Here is a 26,466-nt window from a genome sequence, read left to right on the forward strand (position 1 = left end):
TTTATATACACTGTTTTATATGTATATACAGTACCAGTCAAAAGTTTGATCACATTTTCCCTTGAAGATGTGTCCAAACTTTGACTCGTAGCAAAAGTTTGGACACAACTTCAAGGGAAAATGTGTCCAAACTTTTGACTGGTACTGTATATATACATAAACAGGAGAAAAAAGTTGTAGGTATTCAGAGGTGTTGGCTTGAAGAGTGTGTTGATGGGGTCGTCAATAACCTGTTTCCCCCCCAATCACATAACAATGAGTGACTTGAAAGTGAAGGGACAAACGAAATGTGTGGGGGGGACACGTCCCTAGAGAAAAGATGCCTCACCAAGTGTGTTAACTCTTAAATGTCTTGCTTTGTAAGCACATGCTGCAATCCCCACTCCCTCACTCTTTGAAGATTGTGTATGTGGTAGGTTTAATTAGCATTTTAGGACTGTGGCTTTCGAAATGTTTACTCAAACCTATTATTTATCAAATCACATGGTGTGGAGTTACCCCATATAACCTTATAATAATTATACTTTGAAGACTTCTTATACGTCTGCTCCTGAAACCCTCTTTCAAGCATGTAAGATAATTCTGTGTAGTTTAAGGACAATGGATAAAGGGGAAATCAGCTTGAGTGTCAATGCAAACCTTTGTAAAACATTTATAATAATAATATAGTATAATGTAATCATTATAATTTAGCATTTGTGAAAGTTAAATGTAATGTTAATGTAATAAATAGATAGAAAATAACTAAATGTAATATGTTTTGTCATATTATGTTTCCACATTCATCTTCTTTTGAACTAATTGCCAGGAGTGACATGAGTTGCTTCTGGAAAAAAGCCTAAAATAATGTTTTATTTTACACCACACACAGAATAATACAACTCACAGAGAGAAGTCACTCCCCTTTCGTGTCAACCTGCCTATATAAATACTGACATTCAGACCCATGGGGGAAGTTAGAGAGAGATGTGTATGCATGCATGAGAGCGAGAGGATCAGAGGAACACAGAGACAACACCGTCTTCAAAGTAACTGAAGTTTAACACAGGACAAAGGACTGATCTGCAGTGAGCTGTTCCTCCACATTTCAAGTTACACTGTAAGTATTGCAGTTTATGGTGAAAGCCTCATTGGGGAGAAGGGTGAAGACAAATCTAGCTGTCAAGTCATGTGGAGATAAGTCTGCTCAAAGGTTAGACAAAGCAGGCTCAGAATGTACCCAGTTTCTGCTGAAATTAGTTAACAGGACACAGAAGACCCTATGCCCTCCCAGCAATGGCACACACATGGTGAGTGGTAAACACATTCAGGCTTTGTTCAATTAATTGATTGAAATTGCCAAGGTTCTTAAATCTAAGGCTTATTGTAACATAGTGAGTAGGAATTTAATCAAAGTTAGGAACCTGATATCCTGTTGAGTTTGTGCAATATGTAACAGTGGAGGTTCAGTTCTGCTTGGGGAATTTCTGTTCATTATAATCTCATGGGTTCTATCACAGTCATTTGAACATTTTAAATGGTACTTTTTGTGCACAATGGATGGAATAATTAGGGTGTGAATGCTGGTTGGGCTGTCGGTATTTAGATGCTGTTAATAATACCTTAATACCTGTAAATTGAAATTATTCTGTAAAGCTATAAACTTGCATACAGTTAGCTTTCCAGCTTCAATGTAATGTGCTTGTAACATTGATAATTCAGAGCTTTCGGTGAAAAATAAGGTTCCTCTATTGCTGTTTGAGTATGAATCACAGATGACAAAATGAAAATGACCCCTTACGCCAATAAGATGTGCAATGCATCTGTAGCTAAAGGTCACGCTCAGCCAAGTCATAATTTGTCCTGCAAATTACATGGGTTTGATCATAAAATGACTGCAAATAAATTGCTTTGAAATTGCTTGAGGCAATTTTGAACCCATTTTTCAAGGCAGGCTCAGACTCAATCAGCCTACAGGAGGGCAGGAGCCCTGGAGAAGCAGTAATACCTTTATCTCCTGCGTAGCAGCTCAAAGCTACAGGGGGAAAATCCCAATTTGGATTGTTAGGTAGCCCTCCTCCTCTGCCTCTTGTATGCATAGTTCTCTGGCAGTCATTGACCTGGATGTGACCACAATGCTGTGCTGCTGAACTGCAGTACCTTGGCCTTAATCCCTTTCCAAAAACACCAGCTCAGTCTCACAGCAGACAAAACAGTAGCCTGAAGACAACCATAAACGGGGCTCAGAGAAGGAGGATGTGCAAGAACATGGGATGTTTATGTTTTGACAGGAACAGAAGTAAGTTTGTTTTGTTTAGGAGTCTTGTTTAAACAAGAAAAAACCATAACAGTTTTGAGCACATGTACACACTGTTCTATATTGGTAATTGTGATGATTGATTGCCAGGATTCCACCACAGTGACAAACATTCAGTCATAAATCCTAGCCACTCAGGAAGCTCTATTGTTTTTCTCTTGCACCAACATGATATAGTGTTGACTGTGAAGTGTAGAAAAAGCCACGTGCAGATACACGTGTGGTCTAACCATGTTGACCGTTTTGGACTGTTTATGATGCCCGAGTAACACAAAGAGGTTGCCTCTGGGGAACCCGCAACCCTTGACCCTGCACTAATTCTCAGAAAAATCCATGAAAAAAAGCACACTGTTCGTCCAAGGGGAAAGCTTTTGAGATGTGAGGTTAAGTGGTCCCTGTAGGGTCAATAACCAGCATGGGCCACTTGTTGATCCTATTTATTATTATTAATAATTATTATTTGTTGTTTTAGCGTCCACCAAATGTTGAAATAACTCTCATGCCTTCTACAGGAAATGTACACACACACACTCACATACTTTATGAGTGTCGAGAACGTTAATTAAATGGAGTTGGCAGGGGATGGCGTGTCTTTTGGGCCCTCCTAAAATCTTACGGTCATGAAACCTCCTGCTCTCCCAACCCTGGGGTTCCTCTAGGTTACTATAGCGATCACTACTCTCCCTGCTGTTCAAGGAAACAAAAGTCTATGGAGACACAAAGTAAAGAGTAAAACCCTCTTCTCTGGGTTACCCCTCCCACCTACCCCCGTCTCCCCCACCACAAGCACTCAGCCCACACACTCGTCGCTCGCTCGCTCAGCAACAGTTCATGCCGCTGGGAAACAATTTCAGACTGCGGCATTTAGGTGCACTTAGAGTAGACTTGTGTAACATTTGAAATATTTATTGCGCACTTCTACGTTTTGGATACTACATATCCTGCACTGGAAAGGTAGGACAGATTTTGGTGGTTCACTTTCCAAGGAATAATGATGTTCTCTTGCAACGAGAGAGACCTCATGGGCAGAAATGAGTGACTGCATTGATTCTATTGTGGTTACTTCACTTTTGGAATCATAGTTTTTCAAAAACATTTGAGGACAAGGGGTAGGGCACAGAAAAGGGGCAATATAAACAATATTGTTGTTCAAGGATTATGGAAGGTCTGATTTGTTACTTTTAGGCCCAATGCATTTTATTGAAGGATGATGATGCTTCAGATATTTATTACATGACAACTAAGATGAACAATAATAAACAGAGCCATCATCCCCTTTTCTGTGTGATACTGCACTGATGCTGCATGTGGTCTCAGACTGTCTTATTATGATAATTATGATTATGATAAGTCTGTCATCAAATATCTCTGTCATCAAATGTGCTGTTACGGCTGTAGGCATGGATGACGTCTTAAATATGTTTCATAGGATAAGAATACTTTGAACTAAATGTACTATTGGATGATTTGTTTATTGTCAAGGTTTGGCAAGTTGTGATGGCTTCCAGTCTGCTGTCCATCGTCTTCCTGGTTCTCACCTGCACGGCCATGGCTGCCGAACATCCAGGCTGCAAGATCCGCATCACCAACAAGGGCCTCCAGATGTGTAAGACACACATTTTAGTCGACCGAGTTGTTCACCCAATGACTAATAATGTCGCCATATTGTAATTGCAAACGCGAAAAAAAACACACTTCATTTTGCATTCATTCTCATGCGTATTCAGATGCATGTCATCCTCCAAATGTGTTTTCCAGTGAAGTATGAGACTCAGAAGTTTGTGGAGGAGGAGCTCAGCAACATCACCATGCCCGAGATGAAAGGAAAGGAGGGCCGCTTCCAATACACCATCAAGGAGTGAGGAACCCTCTGTTGTCATGACACCTAGACTGAATCTACATCCCTTCAGGCCCATTGACACCACTTATTTAAGATCACACCACTTATTTAAGATTACACCACTTGTTTAAGATTACACCACTTGTTTACGATTTACTCCTATATGTTGAATGTCTGCACCCTCCTGCCAAAGTAAATTCCTTGCCTGTGCTAACTTTCATGGCGATTACAACCCTTTCTGATTCTGATTGCATGTAGTAGTGTCTTGTCCAACCACAGTGCCACCACTGGGACCAACACTGTTGGTCAAAGGACCAGTCTTTCTTCAGGCACTAATCTCACATTCTCCGGTCTGTTTAGAGTAAAGATCACAGAGCTGAACCTGACTCACGCTGACCTGAGGTTCCAGCCCGACCTGGGCCTGCTCTTTGAGGTGCAGAACTCCTCCATCACTCTCAGCTTCGAGAGACGCATCCTCTACTGGTTCTTGTAAGTCATCCGCATCGTAGGTCCATTAAGCTGGCTTCCCACTGATTTGAAGCCAGGTTAAAGGGTTTAGGTGCAGCTAGACGCCTAGATGAACAGAACAGGAGTATCGGACATTCATTTCCAGTTGTAATTCATTTAAAAATGTAAACGACAAAATTCCTGTGTCGACTTCGGTGGCTCATGAACGCGTCTGAAGATGATCATGACACTGTGTGTTCTGGTGTGGTCCCAGCTTTGACACAGGCTCCATCAACGCTTCTGCAGAAGGCGTGAACATCCACACGGTCCTCCACTTCATCAGAGATGAGCAGGGACGCCTCAAGATCAACAACGTCACCTGCGACGCCTCCATTGCCAAAATGCGTGCCAAGTTTGACGGCACCTTAGGGTAACCATACCATGTGTACATTTTACACATGCACTTGTATGATTTGATCTATTGGGTTTTAATGAGCACAGGTGTTCACAGCTTGTCTGAATTGTTCCTCAGGAGGGTTTACGACTTCATAGCAACTTTCCTAACCACAGGAATGCGCTTTCTTCTCAACCAACAGGTACGGGCATATTATATTGTCCTCTGGCTGTAAGTAAGTACATGGTATGTGATGTTTCAAGTTGTTACCTCTTCTTCTCTACAGATCTGTCCTGCTCTGAACCATGCCAGTTTGGTTTTGATCAACTCTTTGTTGGAGACAATTCCAGGTAGCGCAGCAATGATGCAGAAGTCAGCACCGTACTGTTCACACTGGAACGGGTTTCAACATGTCATCTTTTTTTTCTACCAACTAGTGCGAACTGAAGTGGACAGTTATATCGGAATCGACTACTCACTTCTGAGTGATCCTGTGGTAACCTCGAGGAGCCTTGACATGGACTTCAGGGTGAGTGTGTCACTTACCAAGCAGACACAAGTGCATTCACAACGATACAAGTCCCTTTTTTTCTAAATTCTCTCTTTCTCTCCGCTACGCTTCAATGCCACACAGGGCATGTTCTATAACCTGAAAGATGAAAACAACACCCTGGTCAACTACGCCGTCGACCCTGTCATGAGAGAGTACGACCGCATGGTGTACATGGCTCTCTCCGAGTACTTCTTTGACAGTGGCATGTTCTCCTACTACAAGGGGGGCGCCTTCCAGATGCTGCTTGCCAATGACAGGGTAACTACGAGGCCTCGAAACCCACGTTAACCCTAACCCCCCATTCAACACCAACCACTTGAACTGAATGAATGTGTTTCCAGATGTCAAAGGACCTGGAGATGCTCCTGAGGACAACCTACTTTGGTTCTATTATGATTATGGTGAGCATACTCTGACCGTTACAGTTAGATTGCGGTTCGTTCAAGGATATTCCCTTTCTCCCTCCAACTATGAACTCGCGTCCCTTTAATCTGTCTCCCAGAACCCAGCTCTGGTGGACGCGCCTCTCTCCTTGCATCTGGCCGTGACCTCAGCGCCCCGCACCACCATCAAGACGTCGGGTGCGACCGTTGTCGTGAACGCCATTGTTAAGGTGATGCTGCTGCCGCCTGGCCTGCCACCTGTTCAGCTCACAAGCATGACCATGGTAAGGATTAGTAAGACGCCTTGATCTTCTTAGGCAATCCTTCTCACTCTTTCGATGTCGTTTGATTGGTTATGTCTGGTTCACCTTGCATTTGAATGCAGGATGCCCCGTTTTGGGTCTATTCTGCTGGCTTCGGTGCCCAACAAGATACCAGCTGTTAGGAGACTAGTCCATTGTCAGATTGTGTCTTTGTCACTCTTCACAGGAGGCCAAGTTCAATGCCAAGGTGTCAATGAAAGGAAAAAGGCTAGCGGTTAATGCTGACTTGCGGAAGTTTAAGATCTTCTCCAATCAGTCTGCTCTGGAATCCCTGGCAGTAAGTTTGCCTCCTTTATCTTCCTTTCCTTTGTATCAGTATGTGGTTCAAACCCTCACGTGTGTTTGTTTCTGAAGCTCATTCCCCTACAAGGTCCTCTGAAGACCATGCTACAGATCTCCGTGGTACCACTCATCAACAGTAAGTGCTGCATGATGACTTGTTTGGTAATGCACATAATGTACCTAGATTATTACTTTGACAATATTTCAATGACCACCAGAGACTTTAATTCTTCATCTGTGGTTCTGCTTTAGACTGGACCAAAAAAGGGGTCCAGATTCCTCTGGCAGATGGGATCGACTTCATAGAGGAAGTGGTGGAATACCACAATGTAAGTTTCAATCACAACTTCTATCCTTAAAATGACTGAATAGACAGAACATTATGCCCTTATGAACATAGTAGTGGCGAGGAAGATTGTTGTCGTACCCGTTCGCTTTCTAAGTACTCGACCTCTGACCCTAGGGTTACCTCATCATCGGAGCCAACCTGCACTTCAGCCGAGGTCTGAGGGATATGATCGAGAGGAAGATCCAGGAAAAGAGCGAGGAGAGTGTCTAGACAGAGTTCTGACAGGCACCATGTAGAGAGCACAGCAGCACTCCTATACCCTGATGGGTTTGTGGTCCAATGATGTATTGTTTTTTTACTATGTCTCACATGTATAGCACATTCTACTGTAAGAATAAACGATGCAAATGTTTCGTGTACTTTACCATGTAGATCTCCAACCCATAAGTACAAACAGTTCAGTGACAGTCATGCTAATGTAACGATGAATGTAATGCAACTTGGGACCCCTAGTGATGACTGCACAACAGTTTTAAACCTCAGTCATGCATTTATGTAATGCCATTCTGTAAGAACCAATTAAAGTGTCAACTAAATACAAAATATCAAGACATTTTTATTTCAAGCAATCATTAGATCATTCTTGTGAACACAGCTGAAGCCTATACATTCCCTTGTAATCATAGTGAAAAAATTCTATGGAGGCACTATCCTGTCAGACTGCAGTTCCTCTTAAAACATGAACAGATTTACATATACAGAAAAAGAAAACAAAAAACAATCCAGTGCGTACAGATCCCTTTGATTTTTACATATAGTTAAAAAGGCCATTACAAGAGCACAGAAGACATTTTCCTGTACAAATCAAGGCAGTCAGTAAACAAATTGTCAATCAGTTTCTCTCTATCACGATTACAGAAGGCTCTAAAAATCTGCTGATCTGTTACAGCAGCATATGTACCTGTCACAGTAGACAAAGAAGCAGACAAGTTTCTAGATTCCTTGCTTAATATCTCACCTACATATGACCAACAGTGATGGAAGAGTATACCAACAATACACCATATTGTTCCATCAAGATGTTGACAAGCCAAAGTGCCATGCGGGGTCTAAAAGTCAGTCTGTTCTACTGCCAAAACAGAGTGCAAATCAAATGACAGAATGAGTGGATAGGTATGTGTAGTTTCATCTCAGTAAGGCTGCCTCTTCAGAAAGCGTGTGAACATGCTGAAGGCAGCGATGGGCTTGTCTGAGGGGACCATGTGGCCTGAACCCTGGGGGTGGATAAGACAGGAAACATTACTGAATATTCTAGACGGAAAATGAAAGCGGGGTTTGTCATGTTCAAATCAAGGGAGCTTAAAACATTGTAATCCGAAAAGCAGGGGTGGTTTCACCTGATTTAATACAACTAAATTCTTAAAATTGTTTTACACGATACAAGTGGGGGGGGGGGGGGATGGGGGGCAAACTGTTTGGATGTTCAGACTATGAAAGAAAAAAGGGTCAGATTATTGTGTCTGTGTTTATTGGCGGTGGTGGTGATTTAGTGAGTCTTACCTTAACGGTGAGGAAAGCCAGGTTGGAGAACTCCTTGACAAAGCCTCCCACCTGCTGGCTCTCTCCTGTGTTATAGGTCCAGTGCCTCCGCTTCACCTGCACCTGGAGAACCACACAGCCTGGAGGTCAGCACACACACACTGCCCAACCCCCACCCCACCACCCCCCCCCCCCCCCCCCCACAAAACAGCTGAAATATCAACATCCCAATAAGTTTACTTAGGGATGTGACCTTACCTGCTGGTGGAGAGACTCCACAAACCACTCGTCCCCGAGAAAGTTACAGGCCATGTCCACATCTCCGTTGTACACCAGCACTCTGTACTTCTGGGGGGACACACCGGAAACACACAGCCTACGGCTTGAGTGCTGCTACTTTGACGTAAACAGGTGCTGCGTTCATCTCTTCAAAGCACAGAGGATCTCAAGTCAAAAATAAAAACCCTCACCATGGCCCCCAGTAGCTTCAGGTACTGCTTCTTCACATCCATGTAGAGACGCTTGTAGTTCAGATTCACTTCAGCACTGCAACAATACCAGGTTCACACTCAAAACGTTCTCACCGAGCCACGAGACTAAGTGAACCCTGGCTTCCCGGTCCACTGTGCGAGTACCGGGACCAGGGCTCGGGAGAGGGTTCTACCTTGGTGTGTGTGCGGACCCACCTGCAGATCTGCCACTCCAGGGCTTTGGGAGAGATGTGGAGGGCTGCTTTGACGTAAGGGTTGTTCAGGTACAGGGTGGAGGGGGTGGAGTTGGTGCAGGGAGGGTCCAGTTTCAAACGCTTGTACAGAGATGCCACACCCTTTACTTTCTACAACATAAATAATAACACCATGTTAAAAAAAGAACTCTGGTTTGCTGACATATGATTCCTTTAGGAATTCACAGACTAACGATAAACCAGAAATGTATACTGAATATATGATCAAATTTCTGAAGGCCCTTTAAGACTTCTAGTGAAAAGAGTTGTCACGGAGGGTCCACTCTTCTGTGCTTACCTTGCTCCACAGCTCTGTCCACTCATGGTTCACGAAGCTGTTTCCCATGTCCCGGATCACCAGGTATCCATTGTCAATGCTACAACCACAAATCCAGACGAGGGCAGTCGACAAGTCAGGAAGGAGGATGGATGGAATTGAACTAAGAAGTCTCAACCAAACAGTTCCTTACACCAGACATTGTGTAAGATAGATAACCCAGGAAGATCGTTATCTGACCTGACTCTGTGGCCGACTCCTCCAGGACAGGGGGCGTACAGGTTGTACATGTTGAGTCCAGAGCTGTACACTATGTACTGCACTTCAGCTAGCTAGAGGAGGGAGAGTGGCACGAATGCATTTCCTCTTTAAGGAAACAATACTTTTACAGGGTCAGCATGCAGTGTTCCAGTCAAAGTCCAGCTGAAGCTTTCTTGTCAAATCTACAAAGGGAATGTGGAAGCTGTAGGTAACAGGGACTCACATTTTTGGAACAGGTGGGATCATGGTTGTTGTAGAAGTCACATTTACCACCCTTGCAGCAATATGTCTGTAGGTCGGCCCATAGCCTGTCAGATAATTAGATATTTTTACTCATTCTGCATGTTTGTTTCTAAAGATGACTAATAAAATGACAGGTGTTATGTGACCCTTCTGTGTAGGGTCAAAGAAGGACCTAACACAATTTGAGTCTGCCAACTGTGTGGGTGCATTGCAATACAAATACAAGAATATGTATCCCCTTTTCTCTGCAAGGAGAACCAAAACAAAGCACTTTACCTCTTATAGTTCAGCTTATAATATGAATACACAACCAGTGGCTCGCTTACAACAATTGAAATGAACACAGCAAAACTACAATCCCACAAAGACGAGCCCAGAACAGAGGAAAGGTGGGCTCAAGGTTTGGGAGACACTGTGGGAAGACGGAACACTCATGCATTGAGAACGAGGGACATAACACAGGCTAAAATACCTTGTTCCAAGAAGCCCGTGGTAGTAAGCAAAGTACACCAGGGAGTTGTCATTCATCTCATAACTGGACATTCCATTACCAACAGCAATCCCCTGGGAAAGACAAAGACCCATTTACTCAGTCTCCTGATGGAAGTCATACATGTCGGGGTACTTGCCCCAACTCAGGAACAGATTCATGTTCAGGTCGGGAGCTCTCTCCCCTTCACCTGCAGGTTGATGCTGTCGTCCTCCATGACTCGCTCAGCCAGGGTGGGGATGTAGATCCCTCCGTAGCTCTCTCCAGTCAGGTAGAACTCATTCTTGCTGTACTCTGGGAAGAGCCTGAAGAACTCCTTCAACGCCAGATAGTTGTTCATAGACACCTGCCGATGGACAATATTGAGTCACTTGAACAATGACATCGCAAAAGCATTTTTCTTATAAAACCCTCTCTCTTTTTTGGAGCCACTGCAGCAATAATTATCATTCACCTCTGTGTCATTGGTTGTGTACTTCTTATCATCAGAGTAGGAAAAGCCGACCCCTGCAGGTGACTCCAGGTACAGCATGTTGGCAATCTAAAAACAACCTCAGTTACACAAAAGTGAAAATATATTCCATTCTATTGACTACAAGCGGGTTCATGTTTTAAAAGGGATGATCGGGGAGGAAAGGCAGAATAAGCCAACCATGTTCCATGAGTAGGGGTTGTACTCCAGTGATATGCCATCATCTTGAATCTGAAAAGACAGCATCACTTTATTGAACATGACTCAAATTTGATCTTGTCTTGGAAACAAACCAGTGTCCAGTTTAAGTGCACTGTTACTGTAGCCTCCATAATCAAACAAGGTAGGCTGCAATCACTTTTCATAACATAGCCAAATGTGATGGAAATATTTGTACCCATCTGTGTTCGGTTTTATAACAAGTCATAGCAGTCAGCCCCTTCTCCTCACCAAGAAGGGGCCATGCTCAGTGAGCAGGCCATCCAGAGAGCTACAGCCAGGGCCTCCGTTCAGCCACAGGACCACAGGACTGCTGTCCGGATTCTTCTGAGACTCCACAAACCTACACAAAGACTTCACATGGTCACACATGGTGTGGTGAGCAGTCAGGTATCTGAAATACTAAACGCTTATTGGTTAGAAAATGAGCCGCCACCTGAATGTGCTGACAATACTTTATAAATTTCAGTTGGCCTGCTTCCAACTTCCTCAGAGAATCTAAAAACTAGTCGAGGGAAATTCTTAACCAGGAAGTTTGGCCACTAGATATTATAGGTCTGATCGAAGAACTTCTGAATGGAAGTCTGTAGATGCTAGTTTAATACCCTGAATGTACTAAAACAATAACAGTTGTAAAGCATGTTTGGAGCTGAACCAGCACAGGAGTTTTACATACCAGTGGGTTCAAACAAGAGCTTCTACTTTAGACCAAGTAAACTATGAGCTCTTAGGATTATGAGGATTTAATAACATAGGTCTTGCTGTATAATGTGGAACAAAAACAACTATGTACCAATAATGGAGATGTTTGTTTTCAGCAACGTTGAAGTATCCGGAATACTGCTTGAAGCTGGGCTGCTTTGGAAGACCGGGGAGGAACTTGATTTCATCTGAGTCAGGAGCTCCTATAACCCCAAGTGCTCCCAGCAACACGGCCAAGACCACACAAAACATCTGAAAAGGCAACAATTGCTGTTACCAAATCTTAAGTGATTGTTCTAACAAAAGATTAAAATGAAAAATTCAGCCACAATTGCAGTGGCAATGTTATTTGCTCGTGATCGATGGGTTACAATGGCACACAGATTTTAACGTTGGCTACAAATATACATACATTGTTGAATTCATTAAAGATAAGGAGTGCATCGGTTACTTACCTTGGGAACAAGCTAGCTACCTTATTCACAGTCAAACCAAGACCTTGCCGATTCTGACAGCGGAAGAAAGAATCATGTGCTGTTTGCGTGAATGCTGTGGTCATATGACCTGGGGAGCGTTCAGCAGCCAGTCAACGTCGGCAAAATTTTATCGTTTGTTGCAGTAGGATGCAATCATATCCTCCGGCCTTTAGATGGCGCACAACAAGTTGTCCGTCACAACCTTTCCGTAATAAAACGTAAAAAGATTGCTGAAATGTATTTGCGTTTACGTCGAACCACTAATTATTTAGAAACGACATGCATTCCAAACGGAATAAGTAAATTAAAATCAAAAAGAGATTGTGTTTTATAAACACTTGTGTAAGTTTTCTGTTGGGGAGGGGGGTGCGGGGGCTGGATCTCTGCATCCTCGTCTGTGTTCCGGACTTTCAAGGCAAAAAAAGAGAAGATGGCGGCGTTACGAGCGGTCGTGCAATCTGGGAGTGGGAGAGCCCTCCTGAATTCTCCCAAATGTGTCCAAACTGTCTCAAGGGTAAGATTACTTATTTTTTTCACATACGTTGGGTATCAGAATATGTGCTCAACTTTTTCTTTAAAAGTCTGGCTACATACAGCAACCCGGTCAGCTCGCATGTTAGCTCACCCGGCGCTGCTAGCTATCGTGGTGGGGTAAGACAAGGTCACTTGTGTAAATCTGATATTTGTAGCCTAAGCGTCACACTGATGCCAGTTCCTGATTTGGGGATGAGTCTCACATTTGTATTCTTAGCGACAGTTCCGTTCGTTTCGAGATTGTTTGCTAACCTTGACAACATTTTTATGGAGTTCAATGTACTGGCCGATTAGCTTCTTACTGCTAATCTAGCTAGATAACATGGCACAAGTCATGTTAGTCCGCAGAACACCGGCTGGATTTGCTTGTAACATTTGGTTTTGGTTACTATTTTGTAACATAAAAAGTATAATTTTAGTTGTCTTGTCTGTTAAGTGTAATTGATGGGTTTGTGTGCCCGCTTCGTTAATAGTCATAATAAACTGTGTTAGTAAATGCTCGAAAATTACTTTACAAGCTTCCGTACACTTTCAAATTCAAATTACTTGTATGCTGTCAAACTCGGGTTATAACAATGGTGTAGCTGGCACGTTGTCTCAAGTCATCTGACTCTTGCCGTTAGGAAAACTGTCTGGAAGGGCAGATTCATAAATACAGTACTGCCCTTCTGATGTTGGTGCCCGCACCAACATCAACATTGTGCATAAGAGAAGATGTCTTGATCAAACCACATTATTCTTTACAGTGAATACATAGAAATGAAATAATAATAGACACATACAAATAAGACATGAACACTGGCATAAAGAGAACCAGGATAAATAAAACGCTGGTGATCTGTCTAATTTGGAATTTGTATTATTCCCTATTGAAAATGAAATTGCTCTAGCACCCACGTAAGGCTCTCCTCTAACACAGTGTGTCTCCCCTCCAGGCCAACATGTCGTTCGCCAGTTTGCCGAGGGGCAAGAAGGTTATGCTGACCACACTGGGGGTGTTGACTACTGGTGGAGCTGGGATGGCTCTGATGCTGCAGCAGTCTGTCAAGGCCTCGGATCTGGAGCTGCATCCTCCCTCGTACCCCTGGAGCCACAGTGGCATGGTGTCTTCCCTCGACCACGCCAGGTCCAACTTCAAACAAACATTTACATTACATTTAGTCATTTAGCAGACGCTCTTATCCAGAGCGACTTACAGTAAGTACAGGGACATCCCCCCGAGGCAAGTTGGGTGAAGTGCCTTGCCCAAGGACACAACGTCAGTTTGCATGACCGGGAATCGAACTGGCAACCTTCGGATTACTAGCCCGACTCCCTCACCGCTCAGCCAACTGACTCCCACATACCCTTTAGAAAACCCATGTGAGTGTAAGTCTCATGTTCCTGTTTGTGTTTTGTGCATGTGATTGCAGCATCCGTCGTGGGTATCAGGTATACAAGCAGGTGTGCTCGGCCTGCCACAGCATGGAGTACCTGGCCTTCCGTAACCTGGTCGGCGTATCACACACAGAGGCTGAAGCCAAGGTCTTGGCTGAGGAGGTGAGGACTGTAACTTACCTGGATGGGTCATAATGTAGAACAGCACCCCCTGCTGATGGTCCCATCTAAAAATACCCCCGGTCCTTGTCTGACCTCATGTAAGTAGGTAGAGATTTAGTAGGGGTGGGAATCTTTTGGTACTTGGGGTCACGATTCGATTATAAATTGATTCACGATTTTTTATCACATTTTGATTTAATATATGCTTATATTTGATTCCGGTTTGCTGTGTAGTGTTACTTGTTTTTATTTGACTGTGATAGGCAGTTAAGTGTTGAAGAAAAGTGTTGTTTTTTTCTTACAGTTTAGTAAACCCCTTGTTATAATACATTTTTTAATTTATCGATTTTGGAAATTTCTGAATCGATATGAATTGCTAGAAGACTGAATTGCGAATCTATTTTTCCCCACACCCCTAAGATTTAGTAACCAACCTGTTGTGTTTACTTTCCTGGTCAGGTCGAGGTGGTGGATGGTCCTGATGACACAGGAGAGATGTTCACCCGCCCAGGGAAGCTTTCAGACTACTTCCCCAAGCCCTACCCCAACCCTGAGGCTGCCCGCGTGGCCAACAACGGAGCCCTGCCCCCAGATCTCAGCTACATTGTCAACGCCAGGTAGCTCAAACCTCTATCTCACCTCTATATCTTTTGGAAAATATTTCACCCCTGTAACATCTCCTCTTCCTTTTCCAAGTAAAACATTTGAATCTCTCTCTCAGACATGGAGGTGAGGACTACGTGTTCTCACTGCTGACTGGCTACTGTGAGCCCCCCGCAGGTGTGGATGTGAAGGAGGGTCTCTACTACAATCCCTACTTCCCTGGCCAGGCCATCGGCATGGCTCCACCCATCTACAACGAGGTGTTGGAGTATGATGATGGTCAGTGCATCTGTTTCCCCTCCAGATCTGGTCCACCCTGTTGAGTTATCAGGCTAGCTGGACCAGCACCCGAGGATGTAGAATAGTGATGGTCTCTTATATTCTCCTGTTCCTGTCTGACAGGAACCCCTGCCACCATGAGTCAGGTGGCCAAGGACGTGTGCACCTACCTGAGGTGGGCATCGGAGCCCGAGCACGACACACGCAAACGCATGGGACTGAAGGTGAGTCGCTGGCCTGGCCACACATGTAGACTTCAAATCTGACTGCACCTCCCTAACGCCATCTCTCTCTCCTCCCTAGTTTTTGATGGGTTCCGCAATCCTTTTGCCCCTGGTCTACTACATGAAGAGACACAAGTGGTCTGTGTTGAAGAGCAGGAAGATCGCATACAGGCCACCCAAATAAACCCATGACCCGTTCTAACTGACCTGCCCGTGGATGCCTCTGGGCTCGAACTCTGACCTTGTTCTTCTCTGCAATTGTCCATCCTCTGTAAACCACACTTGTGCTAAGAAATGGTTGCCCTAAATCATTAACTTGCTTCTTCTTCACACACACAATTTCCTCAGTGGATGAGGATCTAAGCAGAGAACACAACCTCTATTCTGTTTTACTGTACAAAATAAATTATGGAAAGATATGTGTCTGGGTTGTGGTTAAGTTGTTGCTTCAGGGTAGGGATGCATCATCTTCCTGCAAACTTATGTTGCTTGTTGTGAGTTCATTTATCCATTTTAGTGGGGGCTCTACACTTGTTGTGTAAATATTTAATAAAACAGTCAACTATAAAAAATAAAACCTTGTTATAATCTATTGTCCCAGATGAGAACGTTATTCTGCATGCTGACAGAACTTCCTTGACTTGAGTATGAAGATAAGCGATATAAACAGCAACTAGTACTAACTACGGTTTTGTAAAGGGAGATATATGCTATATTTGAGAGTATGATATGATACAGGAATGATGGCCCGATGTATACTGAATACACCCTCATTCTCTGAAAATAGGTGACAAGAAAATGGGTGTGCAATCACCGAGCGCATCTCACGTACTGGACAGTCAAGTATGATCGGGTTGCTTACGCGGTGGGCGCTGATTGGCTCTTAACGCATGCCTTGTGTACCGGAAGTGAATCTTTTCCAGTACCGATGTGTTTCGCGATCAAGAGTGTCCTTTCCGGCAGATTGACAGACGATGGACACGTTAAATAAACTAAAACAATTTGATGCCTATCCCAAAACACTAGAGGATTTCAGAATTAAAACATGGGGTGGAGCAACCGGTGAGTTTTCGTTCGAAATATTTCTGTAGTTAGCTAGCAATATCACCCGTGAACCTCCTGCCATTCATACTTGCCCTACTAACGCTAGCTAGCCAACAAACTATCTCAACTATGCTATCCAGGGCTGGGTAGTTCGTTTTAGAATCTTTCTAAATATTTGGCTGGCAAACAAGTTACTCGCAGTGATAAAAATAAAGTGTAATCACTCTCCTATTTTTAATGACAATTTATTTTAAGGCTGAGCAACAGACATAGACCGGCAGTAACGCAAAGCTATCGCTAGCTAGCCATATACTCTGTGTCAGTACATACAATACAACACAGTGCAGCATAGTTCACAACAACATTCTGGATATTGTGCACGTCGTACACAATACGTTGCCTGAACACCCAATTGAATTAACTTGGTTTCCTCACACACCACGAGGAATGCTCTCATGTGTTTCTCTTCTTCCACCAGTCACCATCATCAGTGGGCTCATCATGCTGATCCTGTTCTTCTCTGAGCTGCAGTATTATCTCACAAAGGAGGTGGGTTTTACACACTGCTGCTATCACAAGGTTTTTCGTGAGTTTTGATTGTAGAGATGGAAATGGGTCGTTTAAGGTTCACTTTTCATCTCAGCTTCTCTTACACATAGAATTAATGAAAAATAAATGTTGTTTACCAGTCACGCCAGTTGCTCTAGTGGCTCACTGGTTAGAGGGCGTACCGCTTGGGCTAAGGCCTTAACGCAGGGGCCCGGGTTAGACTCTGGGCCATTACCTTCATGTCCCCCCCCCCCCTCCCTGCCTGCCTTCCATGTCACTCTCACTGTGTCAAATGAAAAGCAGAAGAGAACAAAAACAAAAACTTTACCAGTCACTAAAGTCCAGCAGTTGGTCAACAACTATTTCCCGTCTCTGATATATGACACATTGTCACACGCATGCTCTACATATCTCTGGCTAGAATACAAAGATGTAGTTTCTGGGTTGTACATCTGAGCTGTCTACACTGTATCACAAGTCATAGCAATCTGAGTGGAGATGCTTACTTTGTTACCGGTGTAACCGATATGTCTCCATCCTCTCCACAGGTCCACCCTGAGCTGTTTGTGGACACATCACGGGGAGACAAACTGAAAATCAACATTGACGTCATATTCCCTCACATGCCCTGTGCCTGTAAGTAACAAACAGAAGTGTGACTGCATCATTCCTACCAATTCTCCAGATAGGTGGGATAGTGTATAGATGAGACCCAACACTGATGTGGTTTTACTCACTCAGACCTCAGTATTGACGCCATGGACGTAGCAGGAGAGCAGCAGCTGGATGTGGAACACAACCTGTTCAAACAGAGACTGGACAAGGATGGCAAACCTGTCACCACAGAAGCTGAGAAGCATGGTAGGCGGCTAGCTCCCAGAGCTCAGGCTCGATAGGACTGCTACACTGAGAAAGAGCCAACCCTCTCTGTTCGTTTTTACATTAGTTGTTGATTCATTGGTTGGTTGTGGTTGTTTTGTGTAGAGATGGGAAAAGAAGAGGGGGTGGAGGCGTTTGACCCCAGTAAACTGGACCCAGAAAGATGTGAGAGCTGCTATGGAGCTGAAACAGAAGATCTGAAGTGAGTGCCACTGGGCCTGGAACAATAAACACATTCTTTGTTAGTAGTAATTATGTACAGCAATGTTCTCTGCCATGGTCAACTGTCTCCTCCTCATTGCCTGATATTGGAGTAAAGGCATACAAACATATGGTTTGGCCCATTGGCTGTGTAGGGTTCTGTCTGTCTGTCTAATATGGGACGGTTGTCTCCATTGTCCAGGTGTTGTAACACCTGTGATGACGTGCGGGAGGCGTACCGCAGACGGGGCTGGGCCTTCAAGAACCCAGACACCATCGAGCAGTGCAAGAGGGAGGGCTTCAGTCAGAAGATGCAAGAGCAGAAGAATGAGGGCTGTCAGGTCTATGGATTCCTGGAGGTCAACAAGGTAACACACACACACCTGTGAGGTGGGGTCTGAGACTCAAATGCCATTTGCTCTAACCGACTTCCCTCATGTCTTCTCTCTGCTTTTCCAACCAGGTGGCTGGGAACTTTCATTTTGCCCCAGGAAAAAGTTTCCAGCAGTCTCATGTCCATGGTAAGAGCTGGCCCCCTGACTGAGCTTCCGGTTCTTTGGTCATGTGGTCTGTGTAACAAGTCAATGGAACCAGCCTCTTCTTGTTTGATAGGGTAGGCATTAAAGATCGAAAAATATAGGATTTTGATTGGTTGCATTCAAAGTATTTCAGCATATCCATATGGGTTGTTGTCTAAATATAGCCTGATATAAATATGCTCTGTGCTTTACAGACTGTGTTTATCAGACCACATGCAGCCAGAGACCTTTGTGTTGTGTGTAAAATTGTAGCCTAAATTCCATTCATTGAGACAGGCAAAGGAAAACCGGTAAGTCCACTTATTGTAGTTGCTAGTCACAAAGACTAGTACTTACTTCCTTGCCATTTTCTTGGGTACACTTCCCACCTTACTGTTTAATTTGTAATCCTAATTGCAAACTTTTAGTAACCTAGTCTATTTCCTAAATAATTATCTTTTATGTGCACTGGCACAGTAGTATTGCTCACAATCTTTGCCACTCACTAGTGATTTATACATTAGATCTTCCTAATCTTATTAACATCCAAATAATGTATATTAGAATAAGGATGATATTCAAAATAACAACATTAAAATGAAATTTGTATTAATTATCGTTCATTCCATTAACACCAATTCTGTAGTTGATTTCATACTAATCAGTACAGCACTAAGTAACATGACACAGTACATTTAAACATTAAGCTGTGAGCACAAATATCTTTCCCCTTCCTGCATTGTCTCACAATGTCCCAATCTGCATAACAGCAGAAACACGAGACAAGAATCCCTAGTGATGTCAATAAGGCTGAAGTTACCATGATGAAAGTGCTTGTCGTGTTTACTCTTGGGGCATAGGACAGGTTTCTCAACCAAAGCTGTAGTTGAAAACTATCCTTAGTACTGTAGTTGTGTATTTGTGGCCCTTATTCCTCGTCATATAGTGACTCTTCTCTCTTCTTTCTGCAGTGCACGCTGTGGAAAGTAAGTCAAATTTTTTTGTAGCTTTTGTTTTTGTAGACCCCAAACCCTTACATCTCATTCTTTTCTAAATTATCCAGTGACATATCGGAACTTTTATCTCATTTCAACACTCACAGCTTCCATTTACTTCAAAAAACATAATCTTTTACCCGGCGTGTTGTTGAATGCATTTTTTTATTTGGGGTGGTACAGTTTGGATAATCGATAAATCACATTTCTGAGGGCCATTTCTTCAACAATAACTTGGAAAAGGGAATGTCAGGTTTTGTGAAATGAGAAAACCTCCATTGACTTTACAATGACATGTAATTTCACATATCCAAAGTTCTACTAACAATCTGTCTTGTTTATTTTCAGTTCATGATCTGCAGAGTTTTGGACTGGACAATGTAAGGACACAGGAGAAACCGAATTTAGAACACTTATTTCCGTATGAACTTCTGAGAGGAAGCTACAAAATACTTTTGAGACGGATCTGTTGAATCCTGCTTTTGTGTCTGTGTTACAGATCAACATGACCCACTTAATCAGGCACCTGTCTTTTGGGAGGGACTACCCGGGCATTGTAAACCCTCTGGATGGCACAGACGTTGCAGCTCCGCAAGGTTGGCTAACTCTCCCAAAAAAACAGCCTCAAACAAATACATACTAAACAATTTGAAATCACAGCTTTTATTTAACAAACTTAGCCCATCACAGAGCCACAAACACTCTGTTCCAGCAGATCTACAGAGATGGTGACATTATCAGGCATTTCCCAAGATATTGTTTAAACTGAACTAAAAAAAACAGCTAGTGTGGAGTTCCCCAATCATCTTTAATCAAGAATGAATCTTAATCTCAGAGGCGCCATGCTCTGTAATAAAAGTCCCATTTTGGAAGTTCGATGAGTGACAATTGGAGACAATCTTCAGCAGCGGATTCCCATCCCAATGGACATGAACGTTCCAAACGTCCCCCCGCTTTGCATCATGGTCTTGCCCACTCCTCCCATCAGTTCGCGCCCCCTCATTCCGATCCTGGAGAGAGGGAGACAAACCAGTCAATTCAGAGACTGACATCTGCAGCAAAGTTACCAAACTTGTTCTGTTGTTTTTGAACCCTTACCTTAAACAAGAGAATGTCCCAAACATGGCACCTGCTGCCATACCAACCGCAAAGCCCATCATGAAGCCCATCTTGACTCTGTCAAAACAGCTGGGCTGGCCCTGGCCCTGTCCATATGGTCCTACTGCCACAGGCATCTAAATAAGAGCCCAGTCAAATTTAATGCCATTCTAAAAATCCACATGAATTGCATAATCGGGTCAGTTGCATATTTCAGTGAGCCTACAATATCCTATAATAGTATTTTTTTATACGATTTAGCTGGTTGTTCTACTAGCTAGTAGTAGCACGCTATGTACAGCCTGTCACCTACGGCTGGCCTTGAAAACATTAAGACTCGATACTCTCGACTGCCGACAGCGGTACACCAAGTACGACATTTATGAGTCAGTCACGTTGACTTACCGTAGTTGAATAGTTTACGTAATGTGTTTTTAAATGTAAGAAAACAAGTACGTGTGCTTTCTAGACGATGCTAATCTCAGCTATCCTTCTAGCGCGACTTCATAGCAGGCAGACAACTCTCGATGCAGTAACTCATGTTCCGGTCAAATGCTTAAGACTTTTCAGATTAAAGGTACACTTTTCAGTTAGTGTTCTGATCCCGCTCAGACTGGAGTCCATTTAAACTATGTTGTTGAAATAAAAAATGTAAATTGATCCGTTTTTCAACTTTCATATTTCACATAATGTACATGTCTCGCAAATTTCAACTACAAATAGCAAGGACGATGTGCAGTGTAATTTACATTTCTAAACTCCAGACTGGTTCCGCCATCCAATTCTCAAATTCAGGCACATTACCGATGGTGCTCTTATTTTGAAGGCTAATGATCAAAACCGGAAATTCCGTGACGTCTGTCAAGGCTCTCTGGCCAGACGCTACTTTGCTCCATTACTGGTTACTCGTGAAAATATACAGCGCCCCTTGTGGTCTCGGTGCCCTTGACGTTTTGTTATAACGGGTATTCTAATTTTTTTCAGCCTCAATGATGTACCAGTACTTTGTGAAAATTGTCCCAACTATTTATGTCAAAGGAGATGGAGAGGTGAGAATATTTATTGCATAAAAAAGTTCACTCATGCAGCAAATGTAGTCATGGGAATGTTTACATGTTGAGGTGCTGCTTTTATTCTACAGGTGGTGAAAACAAACCAGTTTTCTGTGACCAGGCATGAGAAAGTGGCAAATGGACTAATAGGAGACCAGGGTCTACCAGGAGTGTTTGTGTTGTATGAACTCTCCCCCATGATGGTCAAGTTCACAGAAAAGCAGCGGTAGGTATTGTAGCTATGGACACAGAAAAATTATTTGACCCCATTCCATGTAACTACCCTTCAAAAGTTTGGGGTCACACAGTGTACATATTCAACGGGTTGAGATGACAACAGAGTGTGACACTTAATGCCAAAAACATTGTCTCTTCGGTAAAGGGGGGCCTTACTGGAATTGTTGTTTGATATAGATTTGACCAATTCTGAGTTGTAGTCTGTGTGCATTTTGTCTGATGTGGAATTTGATGATCTCTTCAGATCGTTCACACATTTCCTGACAGGAGTATGTGCCATCATTGGGGGGGTGTTCACAGGTGAGTCAATCATGTGTAGTTCATCAGCAGTTAGCTATAGTGTATTGTGTGTATTATGTTCAAAGCTGTATTGAACTGATGATTCAGTTCAGATGATTCAGTGTGTTTTATGTATCGGTCCCCCCCCCCTGTCTCTCTCTGTCCACAGTGGCTGGGCTAATAGACTCATTGATATACCACTCAGCCAAAGCTATACAGAAGAAGATTGAGCTGGGCAAGGCCTCCTAGTGCTGGTATTCTAAGGTGCTGGAGTTAGCGCAGCCTGTGGTGTGCCCCAATCTCCGGAAGGCTCTCTTGGATAAAAGAAGTGACTACAAACAGACTCACTGCTTCCTACTGAGGCTGACAACACACTAGGAACTTTTCACATCTTCCCCAGAATGGAGGAATCTGTCTGAACTCTCTCACATCTCCACCTCAGCCTCTGAGATTCTGCTGTTTTCTTCTGTTTCTTTGTTCCACAAACAAAAGTGCATTTTCCATAATCCGCTCAAAGCCCCACCCCCTATGCGCTTGTGAAGTTCAGAAAGGATCGGACTCGCATTAGCAATTTGCTGTCAATCTATACCAGCCAGTCACAGAACATGGGGGTTGGCAGTTATTGCCATGTATTGCTGACTCCTGTCCAATAGAGATCTGAGTAAAAACCCAAAGGGAGTCTGAGATGCCAGTCTAAAGGAAACTAAGGAGGACGGCTTTTTTTGTAGTATGTGATTCACAGTCGATTCAGTTTTGAAATAAGATTCTGATCGTTTCTTTTCATTCATCTTCATACGTTTCTTACTTGCCAGCTATTCTTCTGTGTTCAAGTGGACATATCCTCAACCATCACGCTTTCTTTACTTCCTAAAAAGTCATTTGTAACGTGTTTCCCCATCAGACAGAGCGTCTGTGTTGCACGGTGAATGTGCGTGATGTGTGGAATCCCACTGGATGAGAGTGCCACTTAAGGAGACTGGGTTGGCTGTTTTTGGTATTTTGGATGTGACGGCACCTTTGACATCCAATTCAGGGGGCAGGGGAAGTCACGCATAGGTGTGTGTGAATGTGCGAGTGAGTGAGTGTGTGTGTGTGTGTGTGTGTGTATGTGTGTGTTCATCTGGTGCTGTGAACAGCCTATTCTGCGAGTGGGAGAGATGTATTTATATTGTCCTAAACAGTTTTTAAAATTATGAAAATAAATGTTGAATAAACCAGCTTCTTTATGTTTCTCAATACATCAATCTGCTTAGTCTTTGAATAATATACCCAGCTAGCTGAACACTTAAAAGAGAGAGTGTTTAGAGGAGTCTTTGCAAAGTCTTTGCACACATACCGAATGTGAAGGTCAACACTTCACTGGTGTTAAATAATATTATTGAGTGCATTCCCCTAAAGAGAAACAGGATTGTGATCTTCCATGTGAAAACTCATTCTCTTTAATAATTGCCCAGTGATCACTGAGGGTAACTGTTGCCGTTGGGTTGTGCTGGTCTGCATAGAATGCCATTGATACAGTATGACCTCAGGAAAGCTACATTAAGATTCCTGGATGCTAATAAAAAAAATATATCATGTGACTCGTGACTAACCCACTGACATTGTTTAAATATAAATGTACTTCAATGCTTTCTTTGTCAGTTTGCCTTTTTTGTCCTCCATTGTGGAGGTCCTGTTAAATTAAGACCACAAGGGGGCGCCCCAGACTTCCATTGCGTTCAACATAGAGCACTATTTATGGTCAAAAAAAGCAAAAGAATAAAACGAACGAGTGCCGTAAAATCCAAGCCAACTGAATATCATCAATGTGAGCAATATCCTGTAAGTGTGTCACAGCCACGAATCTATGAGGCATCATGTTTTGAGAGACTCGTTTTTGTACCAGGCTTGATTTCTTGGACAGGGATCTGAATCCGTGTAAATGCATTATTTCCTAGTTAGACTCAGACAATAGTAATTCCCCTGGGAGTCCACAGCTGGAAGTGCTTTCTCCATGGCCTGTATTCACTAGAACCCCAGCCTTAACTCCCACATCCTGCTCTGGAATTGTGATGCAATCATCCACACAGTGTTGGAGGGAGACTAAGACAACAGCTTTGGGAGTGTGACAGTGGATGTTTTTTTAGCGTAGCCGGGAGTGGAGTGACCCCCACGTCTGGTGAAAAGGAAAGGCAGTGTCAGTGAATCTTGACCAGACCAATGGTTGAATTTGCGTGTGTATGTCTGTGTCAGGGTTCACATTCATGCTCAACCTAACTTTAGCTCGTTTCACTTCAGAATAATCTGGTTTTCTCTCACAAGAATGTTCACTCACAGCTGTTCGAAGCTTCAGAATCTTCTGGAAGAACTGAGTACATACAACAAGAGAGAACGATAAGAGCATAGATGCATAGCATAGATTTAAAGACAAGAGAAAAAGATGTGAACGTTTGACACCCCTCTAATGCTGTGCCACCCATGGCCCCTTAAAGCAGCTGCTGAACTGAGGTCAGGTCAACTGTTGTTCTTCGGTTAACTGTCATAATAGATTCATATGAAATGATTTATGTGTTTCCTTCACACACTAGTTTCTAGTTTTGGAAGTGAGAAACTCATTGTGCATTGAACTGACAGATTAGGTACCGTCTTTATATAGGATGCAACAGTTTAATATTCACACAGAAAATGTGTAAAACAATCGCTCTGATTGGAGGCCATGATCAGGCCATGAGAACAGCAGCTGCAGGAAGAAGGTTAGAATGTGGACCAGAGTTCCATGTGGAAAGCCGACATCATTGGAAATCTATGGCCAGGGTCAAGAACCATGTCAGGAACCTCCATGGCCAAGGATTTCTTCGGGAGAATCGAATTGCATTTAAAGTGCTATTTGACTCTGTGCAGCCCTATAATCTATGAGCCTAATCTTTGATTAATCCCAGAATAATGCCACTAAGGACCACACCACAAATTACTCAGTCTTCACCTTTCTGAGGCGAGGGCAGAGAAACAGGGAGAGGGTGGGGGGTTAAACATTTGAAAACAGCCTACTTTACCCTTCACTCTCATTGTGTTGCTCATTGATTGCTAACCTGTCTTGGGGCTCTTTCAGACATGCAGAAGGTCACTCAGGTCAACAATTAAAGGCTGGGAGAGACAATATTTCAGTGATCAGCTAACAGTCTCTGATATGCGCATGGGATGAGGTGGCTGGTATGCGGGTTACATGCCAACCTGACTCACCTGATAGTTTGTTACGCATAACCATCTGGGAAGTTGTGTTTGGACAATGGCAGGCACTTGGTAAGTGATTAGATGAACCATCTGCCTATCACTGTCCACCATGGGCTAACTTCAACCACGCCCATAGCTGCCAGTTCCTCAGAGGACCCTGATTGGTCTGATATTGATTACTTTGAGCTTGGCAAAAGTGGTTGTGATCTTGCGAATCCAGCTGTCCTGCAAAGTTAGTTACATACAGCACCCTGGCATGATAGGCATGTATGGGTGGGAGGAGGAGGAGGAGGAGGAGGAAGGGGGGGGTTACGGTGGTGGTATTTGGGCTACCCTGGGGCAGAATGGAGAGTCATGAGATGGTGAATGGCTGGAGGAGACTGCCATGGTTACTTCCAGTGATTGCACATATACAGGCCCCATCATCACATGCCCTGATCTGGTGCTTACAGAGAACTCGTGATCTTCTCCATTACACCATCACTCTGATATCAGCCCTCATGAACTAGGAGGAGCTCCTACTGACCTTCCATCTTGTCATGATGCGTTTGACTTTTGGCGTGCATGTTCTCACTTACATGTAGGGGTTACATGTGGACTTGTCCATCAGAAGCACCATGCATGCATGTATAGTGCATAGACCCATAGGGAGTTTAGTGTTGGCTAACTGCTACTCTTAGTACTGCTGGTACCGTGCTCCACCTCATAATAGGTGACACAGGACCACAATGTCATGTGTCTGTTTGGGTACATGGGTGTGAGAATGAAGTTGTGACTGCTGGCATCGGTGGGTTCCGTGTGGGAATCTGAGCTATTTCTTAGAGGACCTCTGGTGATCTCTCACCATAAATATCCATGTGCCGTTCCTGCTCTCCATATGTTCTTGCTTCCAATTCCGAGGAAGATTCATTTTATGAATCACTCCTGCAATTCGTGGAAGTGACACTGAGTTCAGGAGTGAATGGAGAATCTCTGTGGTGTTGCTCCTGCACTTGGTCTTGGCAGTATGGGTTCA

At 43.5% G+C, this 26,466-nt stretch overlaps 5 protein-coding genes across 8 annotated transcripts; 3 read left to right on the forward strand and 2 right to left on the reverse strand.

Moving 5' to 3' along the window:
- The first annotated feature begins 996 nt into the window (after nt 1-996).
- Nucleotides 997-7,257, forward strand: pltp (phospholipid transfer protein). Of its 3 annotated transcripts, none has more exons than XM_067236387.1 (15): nt 997-1,099; nt 3,779-3,902; nt 4,055-4,154; nt 4,497-4,625; nt 4,858-5,013; nt 5,116-5,179; nt 5,264-5,327; nt 5,415-5,506; nt 5,612-5,788; nt 5,872-5,931; nt 6,033-6,197; nt 6,403-6,513; nt 6,591-6,654; nt 6,771-6,847; nt 6,982-7,257. In XM_067236387.1, exons 2-15 carry the CDS (start codon nt 3,794-3,796, stop codon nt 7,075-7,077), a joined length of 1,464 nt encoding a protein of 487 aa, XP_067092488.1. In that variant the 5' UTR covers nt 997-1,099; nt 3,779-3,793; the 3' UTR covers nt 7,078-7,257. The 3 variants fall into 3 exon arrangements, with proteins under 3 accessions (XP_067092488.1, XP_067092480.1, XP_067092498.1); XM_067236379.1 differs by lacking the exon at nt 997-1,099 and adding an exon at nt 1,235-1,289; XM_067236397.1 differs by lacking the exon at nt 997-1,099 and adding an exon at nt 3,124-3,250.
- A 146-nt stretch (nt 7,258-7,403) lies between these two features.
- Nucleotides 7,404-12,307, reverse strand: ctsa (cathepsin A). The gene is made up of 15 exons (XM_067236409.1): nt 12,190-12,307; nt 11,826-11,986; nt 11,264-11,375; nt 10,994-11,044; nt 10,796-10,882; nt 10,532-10,687; nt 10,324-10,415; nt 9,832-9,916; nt 9,588-9,679; nt 9,369-9,447; nt 9,033-9,181; nt 8,817-8,892; nt 8,605-8,694; nt 8,368-8,469; nt 7,404-8,081 (listed from the first exon to the last, which is right to left on the reverse strand). Exons 2-15 carry the CDS (start codon nt 11,984-11,986, stop codon nt 7,998-8,000), a joined length of 1,416 nt encoding a protein of 471 aa, XP_067092510.1. The 5' UTR covers nt 12,190-12,307; the 3' UTR covers nt 7,404-7,997.
- A 295-nt stretch (nt 12,308-12,602) lies between these two features.
- cyc1 (cytochrome c-1) lies at nt 12,603-15,966 on the forward strand. Its single transcript, XM_067236462.1, has 7 exons — nt 12,603-12,724; nt 13,680-13,870; nt 14,157-14,283; nt 14,743-14,900; nt 15,005-15,165; nt 15,289-15,389; nt 15,469-15,966. Exons 1-7 carry the CDS (start codon nt 12,641-12,643, stop codon nt 15,571-15,573), a joined length of 927 nt encoding a protein of 308 aa, XP_067092563.1. The 5' UTR covers nt 12,603-12,640; the 3' UTR covers nt 15,574-15,966.
- Nucleotides 15,967-16,316: 350 nt separating this feature from the next.
- Nucleotides 16,317-23,458, forward strand: ergic3 (ERGIC and golgi 3). 2 transcript variants are annotated; one of them, XM_067239528.1, is made up of 14 exons: nt 16,317-16,451; nt 16,912-16,982; nt 17,531-17,618; nt 17,724-17,843; nt 17,967-18,063; nt 18,265-18,430; nt 18,526-18,583; nt 19,552-19,566; nt 19,924-19,955; nt 20,075-20,171; nt 21,658-21,722; nt 21,815-21,951; nt 22,207-22,262; nt 22,411-23,458. In XM_067239528.1, exons 1-14 carry the CDS (start codon nt 16,364-16,366, stop codon nt 22,488-22,490), a joined length of 1,170 nt encoding a protein of 389 aa, XP_067095629.1. In that variant the 5' UTR covers nt 16,317-16,363; the 3' UTR covers nt 22,491-23,458. The 2 variants fall into 2 exon arrangements, with proteins under 2 accessions (XP_067095629.1, XP_067095637.1); XM_067239536.1 differs by lacking the exon at nt 19,552-19,566.
- On the reverse strand, nt 20,223-21,217 carry romo1 (reactive oxygen species modulator 1). The gene is made up of 3 exons (XM_067239548.1): nt 21,079-21,217; nt 20,674-20,810; nt 20,223-20,585 (listed from the first exon to the last, which is right to left on the reverse strand). Exons 2-3 carry the CDS (start codon nt 20,808-20,810, stop codon nt 20,477-20,479), a joined length of 246 nt encoding a protein of 81 aa, XP_067095649.1. The 5' UTR covers nt 21,079-21,217; the 3' UTR covers nt 20,223-20,476.
- Nucleotides 23,459-26,466: the final 3,008 nt, after the last annotated feature.

This window comes from Osmerus mordax, chromosome 1 (assembly GCF_038355195.1).
Source record: "Osmerus mordax isolate fOsmMor3 chromosome 1, fOsmMor3.pri, whole genome shotgun sequence".
In the NCBI taxonomy this organism is placed as follows: domain Eukaryota; kingdom Metazoa; phylum Chordata; class Actinopteri; order Osmeriformes; family Osmeridae; genus Osmerus; species Osmerus mordax.

Coding starts and splice junctions, on each gene's coding strand:
- pltp (XM_067236379.1), top strand. Junction 4,155..4,496: donor TTCCAATACACCATCAAGGA/GTGAGGAACCCT, acceptor CGGTCTGTTTAG/AGTAAAGATCACAGAGCTGA. Junction 5,328..5,414: donor TTTGTTGGAGACAATTCCAG/GTAGCGCAGCAA, acceptor TCTACCAACTAG/TGCGAACTGAAGTGGACAGT.
- ctsa (XM_067236409.1), bottom strand. CDS start 11,986: ATGTTTTGTGTGGTCTTGGCCGTGTTGCTGGGAGCACTTGGGGTTATA. Junction 10,883..10,993: donor ACCCCTACTCATGGAACATG/GTTGGCTTATTC, acceptor GGTTGTTTTTAG/ATTGCCAACATGCTGTACCT. Junction 8,893..9,032: donor CTGGAGTGGCAGATCTGCAG/GTGGGTCCGCAC, acceptor GTATTGTTGCAG/TGCTGAAGTGAATCTGAACT.
- cyc1 (XM_067236462.1), top strand. CDS start 12,641: ATGGCGGCGTTACGAGCGGTCGTGCAATCTGGGAGTGGGAGAGCCCTC. Junction 14,284..14,742: donor CCAAGGTCTTGGCTGAGGAG/GTGAGGACTGTA, acceptor TTTCCTGGTCAG/GTCGAGGTGGTGGATGGTCC. Junction 15,166..15,288: donor GGTGTTGGAGTATGATGATG/GTCAGTGCATCT, acceptor CCTGTCTGACAG/GAACCCCTGCCACCATGAGT.
- ergic3 (XM_067239528.1), top strand. CDS start 16,364: ATGGACACGTTAAATAAACTAAAACAATTTGATGCCTATCCCAAAACA. Junction 17,844..17,966: donor CACAGAAGCTGAGAAGCATG/GTAGGCGGCTAG, acceptor TGTTTTGTGTAG/AGATGGGAAAAGAAGAGGGG. Junction 21,952..22,206: donor AAGTTCACAGAAAAGCAGCG/GTAGGTATTGTA, acceptor TGATCTCTTCAG/ATCGTTCACACATTTCCTGA.
- romo1 (XM_067239548.1), bottom strand. CDS start 20,810: ATGCCTGTGGCAGTAGGACCATATGGACAGGGCCAGGGCCAGCCCAGC. Junction 20,586..20,673: donor GGGACATTCTCTTGTTTAAG/GTAAGGGTTCAA, acceptor CCCTCTCTCCAG/GATCGGAATGAGGGGGCGCG.